This window comes from Struthio camelus, chromosome 3, assembly GCF_040807025.1.
Source record: "Struthio camelus isolate bStrCam1 chromosome 3, bStrCam1.hap1, whole genome shotgun sequence".
NCBI classification, from domain to species: domain Eukaryota; kingdom Metazoa; phylum Chordata; class Aves; order Struthioniformes; family Struthionidae; genus Struthio; species Struthio camelus.
In genome coordinates, this window is record NC_090944.1 from 70,377,641 (window position 1) to 70,399,301 (window position 21,661).

Here is a 21,661-nt window from a genome sequence, read left to right on the forward strand (position 1 = left end):
GAGACCGGAGGGGGTGTTTGTTTTCTTTGGAGAAGCAAAAATAGCGCTTTTTATCTCCTGTAGACCAAGAAGTCTACAAACAGCCAGCTAAGTCCGTTTTCTCCCATGCTAGCTGACTATGGTTTTGAGTTAGTGCTTGACTAATTGCGTTAGAGATGGTTGCTCCTTTTTTTTTTTTTTTTCCTTCTCCAGGATTTCTGAAATCTCAATGGAAGTTGCTGAAGACAGCAGTGTGTCTGGAATGAGTCCTCAGGCTTACTTGATTGAGAAATGTGACTGTCCCCTGGGTTATTCTGGTTTGTCCTGTGAGGTACAGTACTGCCCGAACTTCCAGTAAAAGTCTTATGCTATTTGGTGCTCCAATTAGTAAGGTGTGATAAGCAATTTGTGTGGATTTGTTTAACTGGCACCAACTCTCACTTAATTTAATTACCTCTCTTCTTTCTCCAGTACTGTTCTTACAAGGAGTTTGAGCATTTATTTTACCTTATGCAAATATGCCACTGAAACCATGAGGATGACTCAAATACTTAATATTTAGAAAAGTGAACTTTATTAGATTTTCTCTGTGCCTGAATTGTGCAACTGATGCCAACTGATATGAAGAAATGAAGGCATAATACAATAAATCTATGATATCATGTTATGGTGGAGGTTGATATCTTCCAAAGGGCTGAACCACAAGCATCGTTTTATCATTTGCAATAGTGACAACATTTGTAGTAGTGAATAGTGAAAGATTATATACTATTTATTCCTGGAGAGTTACCAATCTGATGATTAAACGAAATTCAGCAAATAAAGTATTTAAAAAATTGGAAACAAAAAAAATTGTTTAAAAAAAAAAGGTTATTAAAATTGTAGCATCAGGCACTCAAAACAGAGCCATGCAGAATGTTAAAATTTACTTTAAAATTTGCAGTTTGCCTTGTTTGATATTTAAAATTCCCACATAAAGTCTTTAATAGCTAGATGATTGATTGAAATATATTTTTTAAAAAACTAAAGCACATGTCATTTTCAACTTCTTAAATTTTGTATTATAATGAATAAACTCAAATAACAGTAAAAATTGAAAAGTCATTTCAAAACAAAAACTTCAAATAGTTCATTTGGAAAAGTTAGTCAAAAAGGAGGGATATTATGTAGAAGCTGTAGATTGATCACATAGATCTTTCCCCTTGAAACTGTTAGAATAGCATGCCTTTGTGGACCAACACTAGTAGGATGGAGGTTGTCCATTTTGCTTTTATTTTATATGCTTTACTGGCCAGAACAGCACTGTGCTGCAAGTGCATTGAAAATGTCGATGAGAACCATGCTGTAGCATGTCTGTGCTTCATGAAAGAAGCTTCGTGGAAGATGATTTCAGTTTTAGCAAATGTCCGCTGAGCATGTTTGAACTGTCTTTTTTTGTGAATGCTTACATTTGTCCAAATAGATCTATGAAAATACATTGAAAGGGGCCACAGAGTCCTGGCACTTATCCTTCCACTTTACTCACCAACAATTATTCTTCTTCCAGTGCTCGTATAGGACTCCCATAACAAGATCTTGTTCAGTCTGTACACAAAAGCTTCCCTCCTATCAAATTACAGTGCCATTGTATGCAGGTTGGAACTGCTTCTAATGAGGAATGGAAATCAGATTCCTGGACCATGCTGCATTTTGCTTAAGACTTAGAAGCAGTTGAACCATTGTGCCACAAAACTAAACTAAACTAAACTAATGGCAACTTTTGTCCTGAACAGTTACATTTGGTAAATTTCTAAATCATTGAAGGCCGAGTTTTGTTCGGAAAAGTGTTGATCAAAGAAGTGGGGTCTCTGCTCATAATACTTGTAGGTTATTTATTTCTTACTTAATTAAATAATTTAATGCTGAAGATGGCACGTATCAGGAGCGCCCAAATTTTAGAGAAAATCAGCTGGCTTTGTATGCTTTTGTAAAATTTATCTTATGATGGAAGGAAATGAATGAAGACATTTCCTTTGCACACTTTTTAGGTAAGAGCACACACCTGATCATGTATAGATACATACTTAATATGAAATTAATGTGCTCCAGCATTTTATCAGAAGTACAGATTGAAAAAAAAAATTACTGTAACAAATTGCATTTCCCAAGGAAAGTATATGATAATGTAATTAGAACTTTATTTTAATTCACACCCACCGGGGGCTAGAATAAATGTCTCAGTTGCAACCTTCACACTTCGTGCTTAATTGTGCAATCTTCACATGCTCATAACTTAGTTTATTTTTAGTGTACTCAGTGAAGGTTATGATGTGTTCTGTGAAGGTTTATTTAATTTCAGCAGGGGAAAAAAAAATATGATACTCAGGCTTTTTTTAAGCAAATGCCAACAAAGATATTTATTTATTTATTTATTTCACGATTTATCCTGTAATTGCATTGTAAGGACTAAGTGCACAGTGTTTTTGAGTAGAATTGATGTGCATATCCTTTTTTTTTTTTTTTTTCATATCCAAAAGCAAGCTGAAAGAACAGTGGTAAAAGCTTGCCTAATAGCTACTTTAGAAAAACTTCCAAAGTAGTAATGAAAAATATAGTTTATCTCATCTTTTGTCTGTATCCTGGATCATCTCTATTAAATCAAAATAGATGAAAAGAGCGTCAATTGCATATCAGCAAAATGAGTTAGAGAATAGATTTGAGAACGTACTGCATTTTTATACCCCATTCCTAAATTCACTCAGCGCTTGTAAAGCTGTGCTTTGTACCATTTTACTTTTGGACAAGGACTCTTTTAAGGGTGGAGAGGGATGAAAAAAAAAGGGGAAATTATATTAAGAAACAAAATTACTTTCATTTGAGATTATTTATCTAAATTGGAATTCTGCACAAACCATGAAAAAGCAGATAGATTGTTTCTATGCTTCAGGGATCTTAATGTAGTCTAAGTAAAAATAAAGGGGAAAACCAGAAGTGAGTTAGATTACTTTCTTCTGTCTTTAAAGAAAATAAATGTGTTTATGCTTTATCCATAATTTAGACTCCCGGATGTTTTCACAATGATTACAAAAGTGATAATAAAAAGTTCCTTACTCCAGATTCTCTTTTGTTTTATTTTACATCCATTTTATTGCTCTGTGAAAGGGGTACTAGTCACATATGTTCTAAGAAGCACAAATTGTGGTCAGCAGTAGAAAGTGACCTCAACAGATAGCCTTCGTGGGATCCTACCACCACTAGGTGGTAGGTTTTATACATGGGATGAGTGACTTCTCCATGTGCACTTACCCTAATGGTCTGAACCATCAAAATGGTCCTGTTTCTACTTTTATGCTGCCATAGCTGCAAAGCTATGTAGACACTTTGATACATTTGCATAATAAGTCTGAAATGAAGATCAAGTGCTTGATTTTGCATATGTTGGCTTTGCTAGTAATTTTTGGTTGGCTCTCAAAATTTTATCGCCAAGCTAGGGTAGGGGAGACTCAGTGATAAATAAATTTGATTTGAGGCTAATAGTCCTAAGACATGTAAAAACCGTTATTATTTTGAATTCTTTACTTTTATAGTCTTTCAACTATATAGCTATAAATAATGCAGCCATTTTTTGATGAGTATCATTGGGATTTTGCTTGTTATCTATCAGGCAGTATGGAGGCAGATATTAGCTTGCCAAACCTGAAAATGGCACCAAGGACAAAGGAAGCAGAATCATCAGGCTTGCTCTCCACAGTCCATGCAAAAATTTTATTTTGAAAACAAACCTTTTTCTCAAGGAAGGAGAGGAAGGATGCTTGATGCACAGTGAGAACAGTGAGGTGTTCTGCATCTGAATGAAAGGTCTCTCAAGCTGTAATATGAAAAGCCTGGTGCCAGTGGAGTGCTCCAGGGATTTCTCAGCAATGTTTCCAATTAGGGCTGGCTCTTGTTATCTATAAAATACTGTATATTGTTTGTAACACAGCTGGAGGCCTGTCAGCTTCTTTTCATGACTTGTAAAGGCTGGTGACGGGGAAGATGAGCTCGCAACGCTCCCCGTACCCAATCCACTCTGTAATGATATGTTTTTCTCTGCATCTTTTTTACCGTAGTCATGCTCTTCAGGATTTTATAGGCTTCCTTCCTCACCTGCAGCGAGGACACCTGCTCAGTCCTTAGGCACCTGTGTTGTGTGTCAGTGTCATGGACACAGTAATATGTGTGACCCTGAAACATCAATTTGTCAGGTATTAATCTTATGTTTCTGAATTTATGCAATAGTTTAATCTTAGTGTAAAATTCATAAATTATGCAACAGAAATGCAAAAATACAGGACAAATTTTTGTATCCAATTTTGCTTAATAAGAGCACTGTTGAAGTTATGGGACCAAAAAAGTGAACCATCTACCTTTAAAGATTTCCATACTGATTTTCCTGAGTTAAGATTATCCAGTGCCTTTTTGCTTCTGAAATACAATTTGTGTATCAGGAAGAATTAAATACTGCCACCTAAATATGCAATATACTTTTTTTTTTTTAAACAAGTGATGCACTGCACTGATAGGTAATAATACACATGACGTGATACAGTAAGAGGGAATTTTAATTGATTGCTTCTCCTACTTCAGTGACTGGAACAGAGGAGGGAAGGATGAATGAATTGGATAAGAAATTCTATAGGACTACATCTGGCTAGCTACAGGCCTGCATTCTTTCTCAGTGTAAACCCATATGTAATACAGCATGCATCTGACAGATGCTTAAAGGAAGCAGCCCCACTGAGAATCATATCGGAGAGACAGAAATTATGAATTTAAATATGTCTGAATCCCTTAGGCTGAGAACAAAATGTTTTCTGCTTCTTTGTAATTATCAAATACAGCTTTAATTCTGGCTCCTTCCTCTGCAGAATTGTCAGCACAATACTGCTGGTGACCACTGTGAGAGATGTGCGCTGGGATTTTATGGCATCGTCCAAGGCTCTCCAGATGACTGTCAGCCTTGTGCTTGTCCTCTATCCGTTTCCAGCAACAAGTAAGTCGGCAAACTCATGACACAGAGTTGCCTTTTCAGCTAACGATAACTCACTGTTTTGGACCTAGTCTGTGTCTTCTGTCAGATGGCTACAGGAGGACTGCATCATGTAGAGCCAAACTAAAAAGTTTCCTATCTACTTTTGCTAATTGATCTTCCTTTAAAAGTCAGAAATTGCCCCCTTGCTAATTTGTGATGAATAAATTAATAAGCGGTAGAAAATGCAATACTCAACAGATAATGAATGTATGTTATAAAGGTATTCTCACAAATGAAGCTAGAGCAGAGCTCAAGTACAATGTGGCCACAAGGGAGCTGTAAAAAGTCTTACGCTCATATATTATGTTGGTATAAATGTGTTACAGTGCCTTTCTTGCTCCTCTGTGGAATTTATTGATTCCTTATTTAATGTTACATGAGTTTTAGGCAATTTGTGAAAGATAGAATAATTTAAAAGCAATATAGTTATTGCAACATAAACTTTATTGGTCGCTTTATGTTAATGAGCCTTGCCACCACGTCTCTGCATGTATTCCCAACAGATGATACTGTAGCACTTGTTTGTTGTGCTGAAAAGCTCTTTATGATATTTGGAGCCATATCATAGTGCTGCTCTGAAAAGGTTGGTGCTTCATGACTGTTCTCTTGGAGGATCTTTGGAGGACTGGAAATATTTCTCAAAATAATTTTTCTGTCCGGTGTCTGGCTGTTAGGATATCATAGTGCGTACTTCACTCAGTCTATATCCCCTCCCCAAGTTTTTTTTTTTTTTTTTTTTTTTTTTACTTCTGTCTTCTTTTTATCATTTTTGGGGTGGTTTGAGGGTTTGTGGGTTGCGTTGGGTTTGGTTTGGTCTTTTTGAAGGAGAGAATTCCTTTCTCAAATCTCTTGAGTTGAAAACTCTTCTGCGAGAACATTTTCTGTTATAGATTGGTCATGTATTTTACTTTAAAATGTCAATCTAAGGACGTTACTGTTGCAAAGATCAAGATCAACTAAGCTTCTCAGCTTTATACGTTAGCCAATACACTGGAAAAGACATTGCCTATTACTAACCAGCAGAAAATGCTGAAGATGTCATTCAATCCTATTTTTGCCTAGAGCCTGAGAACTTTTATTTGTCCAGACACACAAGCATAACTCCTCACCCAGGTGACTCTGCTAGAAGTTAGACATGTTCTCTAAATTGTGCTCTAGAAGTGACTTCAGGTTTTTATCTAATGGCTAATGGAAAACACAAGAAGTGGATGTTTCTGAAGTGCTCTACAGTTAAGAAATGTATGTAGTGCAAGTAGTACATGTCCTGGGTGAGCATTCAAATTGCTGAGAAGAAAGGAGAACAAGTAAAGCACCAAACTGAAGTGGACTGAGAACTGGCTGAACTGCTGGGCTCAGAGGGTTATTATCAGCAGCACAGTGTCCAGCTGCAGATCAGTCATTAGTGGTATCCCCCAGGGGTTGATACAGGGACCAATACTGTTTAGCCTCCTCATTAATGACCTGGACGAAGGGATCAAATGCACCCTTAGCAAGGTCACAGATGATACAGAACTAGGAGGGGGAGACAGACTAGAAGATTGCACTGCCGTTCAAAGGGATGTCAGCAAGCTAACAAAAAGGGCTAGCAGGAACCTCATGTAGTTCAACAGAGGGAAGTGCAGGGTCCTGCACCTGGGGAGGAATAACCCCGTGTACCGGTACAGGCTGAGGACAGCCAGCTGGATGGCAGCTTTACAGAGAAGGACGTGAGGGTCGTGGTGTTGAACACATTGAACATGAGCTAGCAATGCGCCTTCATGGCAAAGGAGGCCAACAGTATCCTGAGCTGCACTGGCAGATCGTTGCTGTCAGGTCGAGGGAGATAATCTGTCCCCTCTTCTCAGCCCAGGTGAGCCCCACATCTTGAGTCATGTGTCCAGTTATGGCCTCCCCAATACAAGAAAGACATTAACCTGCTGGAACAAGTCCAGCTAAGGGCTGCAAAGATGATTAAGGGACTGGAGCATCTGTCATATGAGGAAAGGCTGAGAGAGTTGGGACTGTTCAGCCTGGAGAAGAGAAGCTCAGGGAGGCTCAGGGAGATCTTATCTATGTTTATAAATATCTGATGGGAGGGTGCAAGGATGACAGAGCCAGATTCTTCTCAGTGGTACCCACTGACAGGACAAGAGGCAACGGGCACAAATTGAAACCCAGGAGAAATCCGTCTCAACACAAGAAAACACTTCTTCACTGCGAGGGTGGCTGAACACTGGAACACGTTGCCCAGAGAGGTAGTGGAGTCTCCGTCCTTAGAGATTCTCCAGGACCTGACTGCACCTGGTCCTGGACAACGTGGTCTAGGTGACCCAGCTTGAGCAGGGGTGGTTCGACCAGGCAACCTCCAGAGGTTCCTTCCAAACTTACTATTCTGTGAATACCTTATGCAGCCATATGGCCTGCATGACTGTGGATGTTGCCATGGCCTTTTGTGTCACACTTTCATAAAAGTTACCATGAAGTTTGCTTGTTTCAGGGCCCTTATGGGAAGTAGGTGAGTAATACCTACTCTGAGGTTAGTAAATATGCTTAATCACGACACAGTCATCCAGTTTCTTGGAGCTATCTAAAGACGAGTCAGACCTATGTGAGTCCAGAAACAGCATGGCTTCTTTTTATAGAGCTTAATTTAGTTGCCTCTGGACGTAAGGAACAGGCTTTCTACTTCTGTAGTTGTAGTCATCAACAAGTTAGGTACCTGTATAGTCAATGCAGAGAGAGAGACGACTTTAAGAAACTGTACGTCCACCTATGTTAAAATTGGAGGGAATCGCCACTGGAGAGAGAGGGAATGAATGTGTCTTTGTGCCTGGGTGTGCATCTCTGTTTCCGCTGCTGATAGAAGAAGCCTAAACAGACTGACGTTTAGATGGATAGGTTTAGGTGGAATCCATTCCATAAAGCTACACAATTAGGTGGAAAATTAAGGTATCATATCTTAGATTTATGTGTGTTGTGCTTCTCAGTGAAAACTCTTCAAGATACTGTTAGGAGAAAAAAAATTTAACTACATGCAACTATTGCATAGTAGTTGAGTAATCATAATCTGCATGGAACAGATGGCAAATGATTCAACCTCCTTGCATGACACAGACTGGCATGATAATACTTTGAAATGAGCTTAGTGCAATTATTTTTATTTATGAAATTTTACAAAGCTCCACTAAGGTTTTAAGTTTTAAATACTGTTTTCATACTTCTGTACAATTACCAGTCAGCTTCAAACATGATAAGCTGAAAAAAAGCAGAGAGAATGCATTGTTTCTGGGGGTGTGAATCTATTTTTATGGGTTAAAAATGTGTTGGATAATGAGTTTGTGAGTAGTATATCAATTTGTTTACATTTTCTTGCAAAGGTGTAATTTTATTACTCATTAAAGCACTATGGATTTAGTGCATTACAAGCAAGTTAGAGTAGGATGCTGACTGTACTGTACGAGCAAGGAGTTCTGGGCTCACCCTAGCCACCTCTGTACTTTTCTGATTTTTTTCTTCCACAAATAGCTGAATGAGTTTTGCAGTACTCCACCATTTTAGTATTTAGTTGTATTTCTTTACCCCTCCTAACCCTTGTTTTTTGTTTTAACCGTCTGTGCAGGCACCTAATGCACTAATATTCCAGCAGCGTGCTACTTTACATAGATCTCTTTAAGTACACAATGCAGTCACTGGTTGGCCAACTGCACCATGGTATAATAAAAATAATCCAGTGTCTTCTCTGCCTAAGACATACACAACCATTCTATTGTCATAAAGAAGATAACTTCTAGGGTTTTTTTTTCTCTCTAGGCCAGTGCCGCCTCCTTCAGTACGTCCTTCAGAAGATCATTCGTTACCTTCTTTTTGGAAGATTCCACGGGGCTGTGTCTTTGGTTCTTTTCTCCTTCTTTATGCCTTACCTTTGAGTAAACTTTTCCTGGCTTATCTCCTGTGATTCAAACTAAAATCTCCATCAGATTGTACAGACTGGATATCTGCTAACTCAGTTTCTTAATCCTTAGTTTCATGTCCTTTCCATTACTTCCTTTCTTGATCACTGTGAATGACAGTGCTATTCAATCACGCAGGCCTACAACATGGGCACTGTTGACTCAGTCCTACCTCTGGTTGTTTCTGCCCTTCCAGCATTTGTCTAAATTGTGCCAGTATGACAGCAAGGCATTTGTAGAATTCTCAACAAAAAGGAAGAATCTGCCACAGGTGTTTAAAAATAGATAAGAAAATGCTGCCATTTACATTGAAGAGCAGAGTTTACCACGGCCATTCTGCGCAGCTGACTACAGTGAAATGATGTAATGGAGTACAAATCAGTTTCTTTTTTATTTATTTTTGTTTTAGTTTTAGCCCTTCTTGTGTTGCGGAAGGACCTAGTGATTACCAATGTACTGCATGCCCACCTGGATATGAAGGCCAGTATTGTGAAAGGTAGGATGAACGGAAAAAGAGAAAAGAAGGACAATTAAAAGGAAGTAATACATGAAGAAGAGCAGTTGTCCTTCAGTAGACATAAGCAAATATCAACTAATATTTAAATACATCCCATTGGATAGGTTATTTTCTCTTTATATATGGTTAAAATTTGGACTTAAATAGGCAAATTTTACATACATCCACTGCAATTGATAGTCAGTATTATTTATACTATAATTATTGTTCTAGTCTTTTTTTCCCATTCTTTTTTTTATTTCTCCTGGACACAGAAGTTAAACCAAAAAGTGTTGTATTTATCTAAACTTAGGTACTGTGCTTATATAAAAAGTTCATCATGATGTCATAATTACCTTTCCTTTTTGGTGATTATTATGTCCCTGTGGACACTGACTATGGAAGACATTTACACATAAGCATATAAATAACCACATTGCAAACTAATAACCCAAAAGACAGCTGTTATCCCACCCATAGTAACTCTGTAGGATTAAGGTAATCACAATTAGCAAATGAATATTAAGAGGTTTCACTTCTAACTCAAAATCTAAGCAGCCAGTGAGAAAGATCTACAGATCAAACACAGCTAATGTGGGAACTTTTGTGTCGTGGTGTAGCAGAACTTTTACTGAAAGCTGTTTGGGGTGTTAAATTACTTTTGCCTAATCCTTCAATCTTCGCTGTTCCACATCCAGGTTATGAGATTATGCCTATTATCATTTTGTTGGACAGTATGCAACATTTCTCCCTCTGCAAATACATATTGAGTTATAAAGCACCAAAGATTTTTTAATGATGCATGAATGTTCATATATGCTTTGATCATAGTCTTGGCAAGTATTCATTATAGCACGCTATGCATCTCAGACGGCCAAATTTGTTTTTGTATTTGCAATGTCTAGATGTTCTTCTGGCTATACAGGAAGCCCACAGACTCCAGGAGGCTCCTGCCAGGAATGTGAGTGTGATCGATATGGTTCCCTGCCTATCCCCTGTGACCCTGTCACCGGACAGTGCACTTGCAAGCCTGGATTCACAGGGTGGAAATGTGTGGGCTGTGAACGTCGGCATGCGCGTGATGGCACGAAATGCATTTGTACGTATACTAACATAATTTTGCAGAATTTTTAATGGTCTTTGTCATATTTCAGAAATTCAGCCCTACTTTTATACCAGTCAGTTGTGTGGGTTTCCTTGAAAATACCTGCTGGCTTTCTTACTACTTTGGCATTCTGGTCCATTTTTTTCATAAGCTTCCAGATGTTAGGAAAACTCTCAGCACAATTTAATGAGCACAATGAGTTTTTAACTCATTGAAAACTGGGAACAAAGCTTTGAAGGATTTCCATTTGTGAGTTTTCAAAGTTTGTAGTTTTGCTAAAGGAGGCATTGCTACTGCAACAGATTTTAAGATCCACATTTAGTGAATTTTTTTAGTGTTGTCCTAAATGTTTAATCAGCAGTTCCGATGATTTGTACCATGAGTTGCACACAGAACTTGGAAAATTTTCTCCAAGATTTGCGTGGTCATGCTGCTTCAACAACCACTCACTGGAAAGTAAAAGGCATGAGGATTGTTGGTACAATACGTGCAGGAACAAAGAACTTCTTTTGCTTAAAATAAAAAGCTAATAGTTAATCCAGTCTAAAACAAGTTAAAGTTTACAATACCAGTACCTTTGCCCCACCTTCGGTTTTGATATGTGCTGATTGTCTTCTCTTTTATTATTGTTTGGAATTTGGTTTCCGTGAAATTGGATATTGTGTTTGTTCTTAGCCCACGATCTCATTTCCTGTCAAATTGTACACTTATGTCTTATCAAAAAAAAATCAAGTAGCAAAACCTTACTTGGGCACTTAGTCAATCCTGACTGAAATAAGGCGTTTTTTTCCCCCTACTCCTTTTCCTCCCTCTCCCTCAGCTGAGCAGGAACAAATTTAATTGCAATCCCCACCTCCCCACCCCGGGGCCATCATTGTTCATTTTAAAATAGAATACAGACAGGGATCCAGTAAGCACACAGTATATTATATTTTTATTCTGTGCGTCTTTGAATATACTGGCAGGGCACATGGAACTAATTTTAATGTTTTGTCTGATTTTTATCTGTTATAGGATTTTAATTGGAGCTTTTTCATTTTGTGAAATGCTTATAACCACTGTGAGGTGCTTATAACATCAATGCAAATAGATACCATAAAAGTATCTATTTTATAGATACTTTCTATAGTACCCTTTTTTTCACAGAACACATTCAGTGTTTACCTAAATACCCAGTGGTTTCAAAGTCTTGCAGTTCTCTAATATTAAAATCAGCTGGTACTTCTAAAGCAAATTACAAACATTTTAAAAACAAGCTGGAAAAACAAGACAAACCCAAGAAGTGCTAAAATGATTGAAGGTCTGATAACAGTCAAGGGCGAAATGTATAGCTCTTTCTAGTGGATAAACAGGAAGGTGTTAGCCATATAGGGTCTGGGGCTACAAAGTGCAGAACACGTCTTCACTCAGCTTAAAGGTCATGATCAGCTCTTGGAAAGTGATCAGGATCTAGCAGAAGCTTCTAACTGTGGCTGCTACGTTCAGTGCTCACATTAGTCCTGATGCACAGGTACAACTCTTTCCTTTGAAAGTGAACAGAGAGGTTATTGGGAATATTAACATAAATACTTTTATTTCTATGTTAATAATAGCATGACATTGGTTCACTGATGAAACGCTTAGTGTGCTTAAGGGAAAGAAAGTTCTAACATCCTGCAGCGTCATGTAGTTTGGGACATAATTCTGTGCTATTGTATTTCTTATGCTCTGTTTTAAACAACAGCAAAATACATGTGAATAGTAAATAGCTACATGGCTGAAATAACCATGGCTTTGGACTCCATTTGGTCTGTATGGCAAGGAACAGTGTAACCATGAGTTAAGCTTATTAAGTGTCACAGCTACAAAACTGTAAAATAAGGACTGTGTTTACCAGTGTGGTATCTAAGTGAAAGGGACATAATTTTTCCTACATCCTGAGTACCTGCTAAAGTGATTCCAGTGCTAGCCAATGTTTTCAGCCTCGGCCTGTCCTTACCTTGTGTTTCAGTGGCCCTTCTGCATCGTCAGAATTCGGAAAAGAGCCTTTGAACGTCCAGTGTGGCACAGCTTTTTTGTATAAAACACCTTAATTGCTAAGTTTGCATTCATAATGTATTTTACAATTTGTTAATCAGACTATTTGCATGTGCAGATGACAAAAGTTAAAAATTGCACACCTCAGGATGAATATGAAAAGCTGTGTGTAGGCAAATAGAAATTTCTGTCTTTTTGAGTGGAGAAGTGTGGCCCACTATCATATCTGACTTAGCTGCTGCATATGCTTGTGCTGGTATTAAAATGTATCCATACTACCTGTTTTAAACAGCAGCATTTTTATATTAAGTAGGTAATTGCTTTTCACTTTAAAAATAGTCCTTTGCGTCTGCATGTGGGCATTTCATGTCATTGGTAACAGTGAAGAAGATTTCTTTCCTTTAGTCACAAACGTAGGATGCTAAGACTGGAAGGGACGTTAGATATCCCCTATGTTGCAGGAATTAGTCTCTGTTGTTAGAGATACCACATCAGTAACATCCCTGTCATAAATTGCTAAAACTGCTTAAATACTTCATTAAGACAGTTTGTGCCCATTTGTTCTCGTGAGATGATTTTCCTTTTGCTTAAAGGTTCCGCAACCCCACATTACTCCAAATCTGCCTCTGCTGATGCAGGGCGTATGCCTGAAATGGTGAAGAACGTGGCCTGATCCATAAACCGTTTGCCTCTGTAGCCTGTACCGGACACATGGGCTGTCGCAGGAAGTGTGGCAAGCATAGGTTTGGTGGGGATTTGCCCATGGTTAGCGCTGCCCCCTGTGTCACAGGCTTCTGTGTACAACTGTTTTTGTGATAGTGGCTGCAGCCACCTGTCTCTGTGTGCTCTAATAATCATTGTGCTGTCAAAGAACCACTAGAAAGACCTTTTGGTGGAAACCCTGAAGCTTTCCTTCCTTACCCGCAAAACATTTATCTCCTCCACAAGATGCTCGGTGAAATCTCTTCCAACTAGCTTCAGTTGTAATGAAACTCTAATAGTAGTAATATTAGTGATGAGATACTTTTAATGCACAGAAAGTTAATGCCGTATGCAAAATCTTGTTTGCATACTGTATTTCACATGAATTGTAGGTGCGTATCTACTTCCGCTTATTTGCAGAGTTCCATTACAATATTGTTGCAATTGCATTGTAACTGCCAGAAGCGTGAGGAGTTGTGAGTTAGGTGGTGAAATGGTCTAGCTCAGTGAAAATGCATACGAATGTAAACTCTCACGTTTGAATAAATATAGTGAGAAATAATACAAAACATTGTGTGGTTAAGCTACGCACTGTTAGTATGTTATATTTAATATTTAGGAAAGTAAATATTGATTTTGAATATTTAGCACAGAGTAACTATTTACACAATGAATTTTTGCAAATTCTATAAAAAGCCACCCCACATTATAACATGAAAGCTAAAGAATGCATACTTAAATCCTATTAGGGAAAGATTTTAGCAACACTACTCTAATGTATTGTTGTTAAAATATAACATTCATATTTTAACATATCCCTTATCCTAAGTATTCGAAAGATTTTTACAGTGAAAATCTGCAGTGAAATGACAGAAAAATTCCAGAGGAGCATGCACGTTCATTTAAGTGATCTATTTTTGATTTAGCTGAAAATCTGTTTTTACCAGGTTCTTACTGTTTTTTTAATAACTTGTCATTTTTCAGTTGTTTAGTGCATGCCATTTTTCAGTGTTATGTTACAATAGTTATATTTTAGAAAGCTACGGGTAGAATGTAAAGAGAAGATATTTTTTAAAAGTCACTACACAAAGGAGAAGAATTTGTTTACTGCTAAATAACAATAGAAAGATAATTACAGGTGAATAGCACAGACAAAATCCACTTCACATTATATTCTTAGAACAGAACGATGTTGTTTTCTCTAGTATGCAATTAGGGGAGGGAAAATGATATCCAAAAAGTTTTTTATGTAAGTAGTACAAGAGTCTGAATGGTCTACAACACATAATAAGCAATTCTGTATTTTTACATTGGTAAGGTTGGTGACTAGATTATTTCCCCAACCAGATACTCGTGTACAGATCACAGAACTGTTGAGGCTGGAAGGAATCTCTGGAGATTGCCTGGTCGAACCACCCCTGCTCGAGCAGGGTCACCTAGACCACGTTGTCCAGGACCAGGTGCAGTCAGGTCTGGAGAATCTCTAGGGACGGAGACTCCACTACCTCTCTGGGCAACGTGTTCCAGTGTTCAGCCACCCTCGCAGTGAAGAAGTGTTTTCTTGTGTTGAGACGGATTTCTCCTGGGTTTCAATTTGTGCCCGTTGCCTCTTGTCCTGTCAGTGGGTACCACTGAGAAGAATCTGGCTCTGTCATCCTTGCACCCTCCCATCAGATATTTATAAACATAGATAAGATCTCCCTGAGCCTTCTCTTCTCCAAGGATGCTCACAGTACTCTGCTGAGGAAGACTTCCTTGTAATTTGTAGTCTCAAATAATCCACTTCTTAAACTCATTTTCCCCTCTGTGTTCAAACAATTAGTAGTCGATAAGAAAATGAGTAAAGATTGCAAACTTATTTTAATAATATTGGTAACATCTTTTTTTTAATTTGAAATAAGATAAAGTTCTCCCAAATCTTCTCTAATGCTTACAGATTTGAGTTTCTATTTATAACTGCAAATGAGATATCTTATAAATGATTGATGCCCCTTATGCAGCACTGTCATAAATACTGTGATAAATTTACGTCTGCATCGTTCATTCTGATGAAGGTTATCAGCAGGCATGTAATCAGCACAGTATTGAAGACATATTTTCTGTTTTCTTAGTTATAGCCAACAGTTCTAATCCAGAATGTAGATGAGTTGTGTGATGAAGAGGAGCTTTTTCATTTCATTCTGTCATCAGTACCTAGTACACTTAGGCAGGCTGAAATCCTTAATTTTTGCATGATTCATATTTTGCACATGCTGTGATATGTGAACAAATCAGTGCACCTATTGCTCCCTCCTCATCCTTCCGAAAGAGCTTTGACGTTGGCCAGCTGAGGTGGAAAAAAGGAGCTACAAAGAGATTTGGATCAAGTCGATAACAATTGTGTATTTTTTTAGATTAGTTCTTCTCTCGTGCATTTTTTTTGTTATATCCTGTGACATTACTTTTCAGTTGTAGGGCTTGTACTGCGTAACACGAGGAACCTTAGATTGCAGTCTCATCAGAATGATGATGATGCTTGCTGCTGTGAAATGTTCAGGAAAAAACATTCCTAGTGATAACTTTATTGTTCTTCTATAAATAAAGCCTAGTGAGGCTTTATTTGTTAAACATACAGTAAGTCAGAACTCGCATTCTGAATGCTTTCAGGGTACCAGCCATAACTGCAATGAGGACTTCAAAAAATTTTGGTTTTAATATTTTGAGCTTTGTTGCAGCACAAATTGCAAGACTTTTCCTCAGATATATGCTGCTGTCATTAATGTTCCTTGAGGTCAAGCAAAACTCGAATGTAAAACAGTCGGTTTGGTTCTGTTCTATAAGATTAATGGGGAACAGAAAGCAATCATGACAGAGATCAAGAAGACATTTCATTGGTAGAAAAGTTTCTTTAACTCAATCTTGTGAAAAAAATGGACCTTCAGCCACACTGCAGTCAACAAATTTACATCTTTACAAGTTTAAACCTTTAATGGTGATAGAAGGAAAAAAAATGCATAGTCCCATATCCACTGATGGGATTTTTTTAGCACCAGGTCCTGGATACTTAAATATAGTACTTTAAGAGCAGTGCCTGTAATGAGACAGAGTTTTATCTAGCTCCTACCCATTTGTGCATTCAGGAGGAAGAGGGAACTCCTAGCCACTGGTCCTGACAGAATCAGGATCTTCTCTCTAAAACAGACAGTAGTGCTACGATCGCAGCCCTCCCAAATTCAGAGCTGAGCAGAGATGCTCTCTCTGTCAGAGGCCAATCATCTTGAAGAGTCCATGAAGAGAAGCATCTCCCAGCTCCCACGGAGTCCTTGATTCAGCAGGAGATGGGAGCTTCTCCACACAAGCTTTCGCAGAGTGAGTGATAAGGAAAAATATTGTCTATAACAGCAGATCTACAAGGCACTGGCCTAGCTTCTGCTACGTTCTGAGTTTGGAGCCCCTACTTGGCATAGAAGCTGATGAGTTTGCTGTTGTCATCCCTTTCTCTGAGCTATGAGCTTCTGTTGAGTTTAGAGCCACACTCCAAAGTCTTTTGCCAAACTCAAGCGCTATAAAATCCTAATCAGTAGAGGTTACTGTGTATCAGTCAAAAACAGCAAACGAGGCTTTGTAAATAAAAAATCAGAAAGTCAGAAATAGAAAGTCAGAAAATCAGAAACTCAGAAATAAACCTGAGCTAGTGCTTGGGATCCTGATCTGGATCTGAATTTGCTCAGATTTTTGAGATCATGCCAAGCCCCTGAAACCAGCAGCAATGTCAATGAAACCTTTAGCTTCACCTTTAGCTATGTTCTGGGGTTCAGTTTAGGTTTTTGTTTGCTTTTTTTCTGTTTTACCAAAATGGGAAAAATAGGGTAAAGGCCAAAAGGTTATTGAGCCTAATGAGAATTCAGCTCTTTATATTGTGAAGCAGTAGCAAACAGTAATACTGAAGAGTCAATAACTAGGATAAGTTACCACCTTCTATCAGAGATTCCGTGGTTTCCCTTAGACTAAAAATTACCTAGCCATAACATAAATGTACTGTGCATCTTATGCATCTTAATAGTGGTAAATGTATTAAAGCAAAATTGTGTGATAGATAATCACCTAATTTGAGAAATATGGCTCAGACATCTGATTCCTTTATTGTACAATGTCTTCTCTTTGTAAAACAGAGTAAGTGGCTAGAGGTCCTTAAGCTTATAGAATCTTTTATTCCTTGATCAATGTTTTTTTAATAATTTTCTTTGTCACGCACACTTGGGAGATGCTTCTCACAAGAGGTAAGTCACAATTCTTATAGGACTTCTTGGGAATGGAAAAGTGTGGTGAAAAGTGAAAAAGCAGTTATTTGTGTTAGTCGCTCACTGGAATACTGTAATATTGACTGCATGATTTGTCTCTTACATGCTTGCATTGCTGTAATGATCTGAATTTAGTGCTGCATTTGTTAATATTAGATACAAATTTATCCTGACAGTTTTATAGATCAAGCCAGAGCAAAATTTAGTCATGTAAAATATAATCATGCTCTTGAAATATATGCTGCAGTTCCAATATGTTTCAGACTGCGTATTGCAGAAGCTTAGTCCTGTCTTACCTACTCAACAGTGGTCTTCACTTGATGTAGTTCCTCTTTTCAACTTGATTATAATGCAAGAGGTGTTAATTTATACTGAATGCTCACAGCACACTTATCAAGTGGCAGTTATTTACTACTTGAGAATACTTCATGTCTTCATAAGCTGTTCATTTTTTTTCCTTATTGCTGTAAATTAACATTGTCTTTAACGTGTAGCCAATTTTTAGCTTTTTATTGTCAGCCACTTTGAAAATTTTGAGGGTGAATAGGTTTAGCTTGTCCTTTAAATAAAATACTGTGTATCAGAATAAAAGAGCAACTCTTTTCAGGTCCTAAATCATCTGTTTGCAGCCTGAAAAATGATTATCAGGTCTAGTTAACTTATTGACCAGTTACAGGACAGATGTCTGTTATAGACAACTTTATTTGCTGTAAAACTTGCATTTCCTTTGATTCTTTCTGCCTTCTAAGCAAACCCACAGATGAGAAGAGTGGGGGTGGAAATAAGCGTTTTGTTTTAATGTGACATAGGAACATAAATCAGAATATATCATGCCCACAGTAATAATTTCAGAGCAGTTACTGTGCAGTTCAGCTTATGTAACAAAATACCAAGAAATAGAAGGAAGAAATCTCAAAATGGAAGCAATGGAAGTGCAAAATGAAGTCTTAAAATAACAGTATCTAGCTTGCTGCACCCAATTCTTACAGCACTAAACCAACATCTATCTTTTCTACTTTTGAACCATCATATGAGCTTCATGGTGTACTAAACTAGTATTCATTAGTCTTCCTTTCTCCGTATTTGACTCAACTCCTCGCTATACTGAACAGTTCACTTTCTACAGAATAAGAACATTTGGATAACTGTGACTAAAAATTGTGAAGAACAAAAGAGGCTTGATCTACATGAACAATAGATTTCAGGAAAAGAAAAGTAATTCTCCATTGAAAATTACTTCTCCTTTTCTACAAAAATGGGGATGTTTAGTGGTTTCTTAGCCATTATGCTGCCTAGGAGTGTTGCTGAGAGAGATAATTACATACATGTAAAATTTTAGGCACAACCCTCCATGTCTCTTAAAATCTCTCGTGAATTCATTGTTTCACTGTTTGCTCCACCTCCTGAGATGCTGTTTAGCTTTGCCACTTGTGTAGCATCTTTGTGTATGGAAACAAAAAGGCATACCCACAATTCTTTTCTAAAAAGTGAAGAATTTTCCTGTCTGCAGCTTAAGGAGTGCAAGACGCTAAGATTATTCAAACAACTTGTGACAGTTAATAGAAAGCAAGGAAAAAAAAAAATGATGCAAACTCCTTTAGGCATATGCAGCACATACCAGTATTTTTCAGGCTAAAGTGCATTCATTTGCAAGAAAGGAAGCTTGCGCAAAAAATTATAAGCTGGTTAGCAAAGGAAGGTAGGGGAAAGCATTTCCGAATAGAAAACTGTCAGTGTTTTCACATAGACCCTTTTTACTGTCTGCATTTAGCATGCTTGGCCATGCTGTTATATGAATATAAAGTATGTAAATTATAAGATTTCAGTCATTTTTTTCTTATTTTCAAATCCGCAACTGTACTATACACAATTCTTTTTTAAGTGCTCCTTAGATTTTCCAAATTACCTATCCACTTTTCTCAGACTTCCTTCTAAATTGCTTTTCTAATTTAGAATTTTATATGGGCTAGTGTGTAATGGGTAACATCATTGATTTTTTTTTTTTTTTCCTCTTTTTGTGAAGTAAGTCTACTAATTTTTCTCTTTGTGTACTGTCCCATTACCAAGTCCTAAGCAGTAAGGGCTTCCTTATTCCTTAGCTGCTGTTTCCATTTTCTTCTCACACTATGCTTTTGGGGTTAATTATCTTAAGTTGGTAGCATTATGTTTCACGGAACTGTGTGCGCTGTAAAATATTTCTAACTCAAACGCCTGCCTTAAACATTTAGCAGGAATAAATAAGCTTTGCTCTCCTTCCCCCAGTTTGTGATGATGAATGTACAGGACTCCTTCTCAGTGACCTGGATCGACTAAACCAGATGGTCATGAGTGTAAACTTTAGTGGTCCACTGCCTGCTCCATATAAAATGTTGCATGGTTTTGAGAACACGACACAGGAATTAAAGGTATGTTCACAGTATGCACACACAAAAATAACAAGGCTTCAGTACAACTGTGCTTAAATCTGTCCAAACATACAGCTGTGAGTAGGTTCAGGGAAGAAGAAGAATTCAAGGTTTAGTTATTTCAGACTTGCCCTAGTCAGTAAATAGTTATTACAGTTATTTATTATGACTTATTTTAATAACTAAATCTTGCAGCAATAGCTTGCTTGTGTACGTGTATGGAAGGACATATAATGCAGGCACGGGAAAAAGTGATGTTTCATACAAATAAAATGTTTATGCTAGTGGTCTTTAAAACATTTATGTGCTGTATACACAGTTTGTTCCTTTCCATACTCATAGGATCTCCACTAAAATATGTAGAGCTCCCAAGCTTCCTGAGTAAAGTGTTGGATGGGTGTGGTGAAAGAGTCAGTGACAAGGGGAGTCACATACTGTGATGAGGAGGAGACCTTTGTTGTTTCTTCTCTACAATTTTGGAAGCACTGAAATCCATAAAATACAAATTTGTGTTTCTCCTCTCCCCCCAGCATTTGCTTTCACCTCAGCGAGCACCAGAGAGACTTCTTGAGCTAGCACAGGAAAATCTGGATACATTGGTAACAGAAATGGATGAACTTCTGACAAGGGTAGGTCACTAGTATGTTAAGGTAGTACTGCGGGTTTGGTTAAGGCTGCATAGTGACAGAAATCTTTTGAAGATGAATTAAACATGAATGAATAGATGAATAGTAAGATGCTTTTCAGTCTCAATATTTGAAATGACGGAAACTCCTCTAGCATCCTCTTCCTAGGGGCCGGTATACTGAGAGGTGTTTTCTGTGTGACTTCATAATGTAAGAAGCAGCTCATGCCAAGCACCCAAAAAAGTGTTTATTTAGAAAAGCTGAAGCTAAAAGAAAGACCAGTCCTGATATAGCATTTATGGGCTTCCTCATGACTTGTGTTACAAGCCCTGGGGCAACCAAATCATGGCATTAGCACAGAGTTCCTCACGCAGCGGCAGTCTGTCTTTGGCTGGCTGAGGCTCTCAGAAACTAAGCTGCCCGGTTGCCTTCATTTTCTCCTTAATGTTAGTATGCTCTCTTGAAAGGTCTTTGTGTTCTGCATCAGCACAATCATCTCATTGTATTCTCTTTCAAATCTTCTGAATCTTATTGGCTCAAGATAGTACTCAGCCTGTTTCTCTCGCAGGATCACCTGTGACAATACAGGTAGCCTGTGTTCGCTCTGGTGCCCAACCATCTCAAGCATGTTATAGGAAAAGTTTTGCTGTTTTTGCAGTTTGGTTTCCCATTTTTTAGGTCATCTGCTCTGTCAGCTGGTTTCTTCAGGAGGTGTAAAGAAATGGTAGCCTAGGCTGATTCACTTATTTTAAAGAAGTTTTATAGCAAGACAAAGAGAGTCCTAGCTTAAGAAATAACTAGTTATCATTAAAAGTCAATGAGTGAAGTAATTGAAATGGGGACAATATTTAAAGGGAGAATTCAAATATATACAAAAGCATGTGAGAGTTTATTTAAATATACATATTCTATATTTCATTTATGAGGGAAGTGAGAGTCTGTTGGATGTCACTCGATGTACTACTTACTCTCTTTAGTAGGAAGTTTTATTTCAATATAGACCATATTTTGGTCTTTAGGAGAGATTGTCTAAGAAAATAATATAAATTGTGCCACCTAGTGGAGAAAAAATA

At 37.7% G+C, this 21,661-nt stretch overlaps 1 protein-coding gene across 2 annotated transcripts in view; it reads left to right on the top strand.

Moving 5' to 3' along the window:
* Nucleotides 1-21,661, top strand: part of LAMA2 (laminin subunit alpha 2) — a 393,833-nt gene that overhangs the window by 273,758 nt on the left and 98,414 nt on the right. For both annotated transcript variants that reach the window (XM_068938256.1, XM_068938257.1), the window contains exons 28-34: nucleotides 193-310; nucleotides 4,068-4,202; nucleotides 4,866-4,990; nucleotides 9,368-9,454; nucleotides 10,360-10,553; nucleotides 19,820-19,962; nucleotides 20,493-20,591. In XM_068938256.1, coding sequence (XP_068794357.1) covers nucleotides 193-310; nucleotides 4,068-4,202; nucleotides 4,866-4,990; nucleotides 9,368-9,454; nucleotides 10,360-10,553; nucleotides 19,820-19,962; nucleotides 20,493-20,591 — 901 coding nt within the window. The remainder of the gene's footprint in view (nucleotides 1-192; nucleotides 311-4,067; nucleotides 4,203-4,865; nucleotides 4,991-9,367; nucleotides 9,455-10,359; nucleotides 10,554-19,819; nucleotides 19,963-20,492; nucleotides 20,592-21,661) is intronic.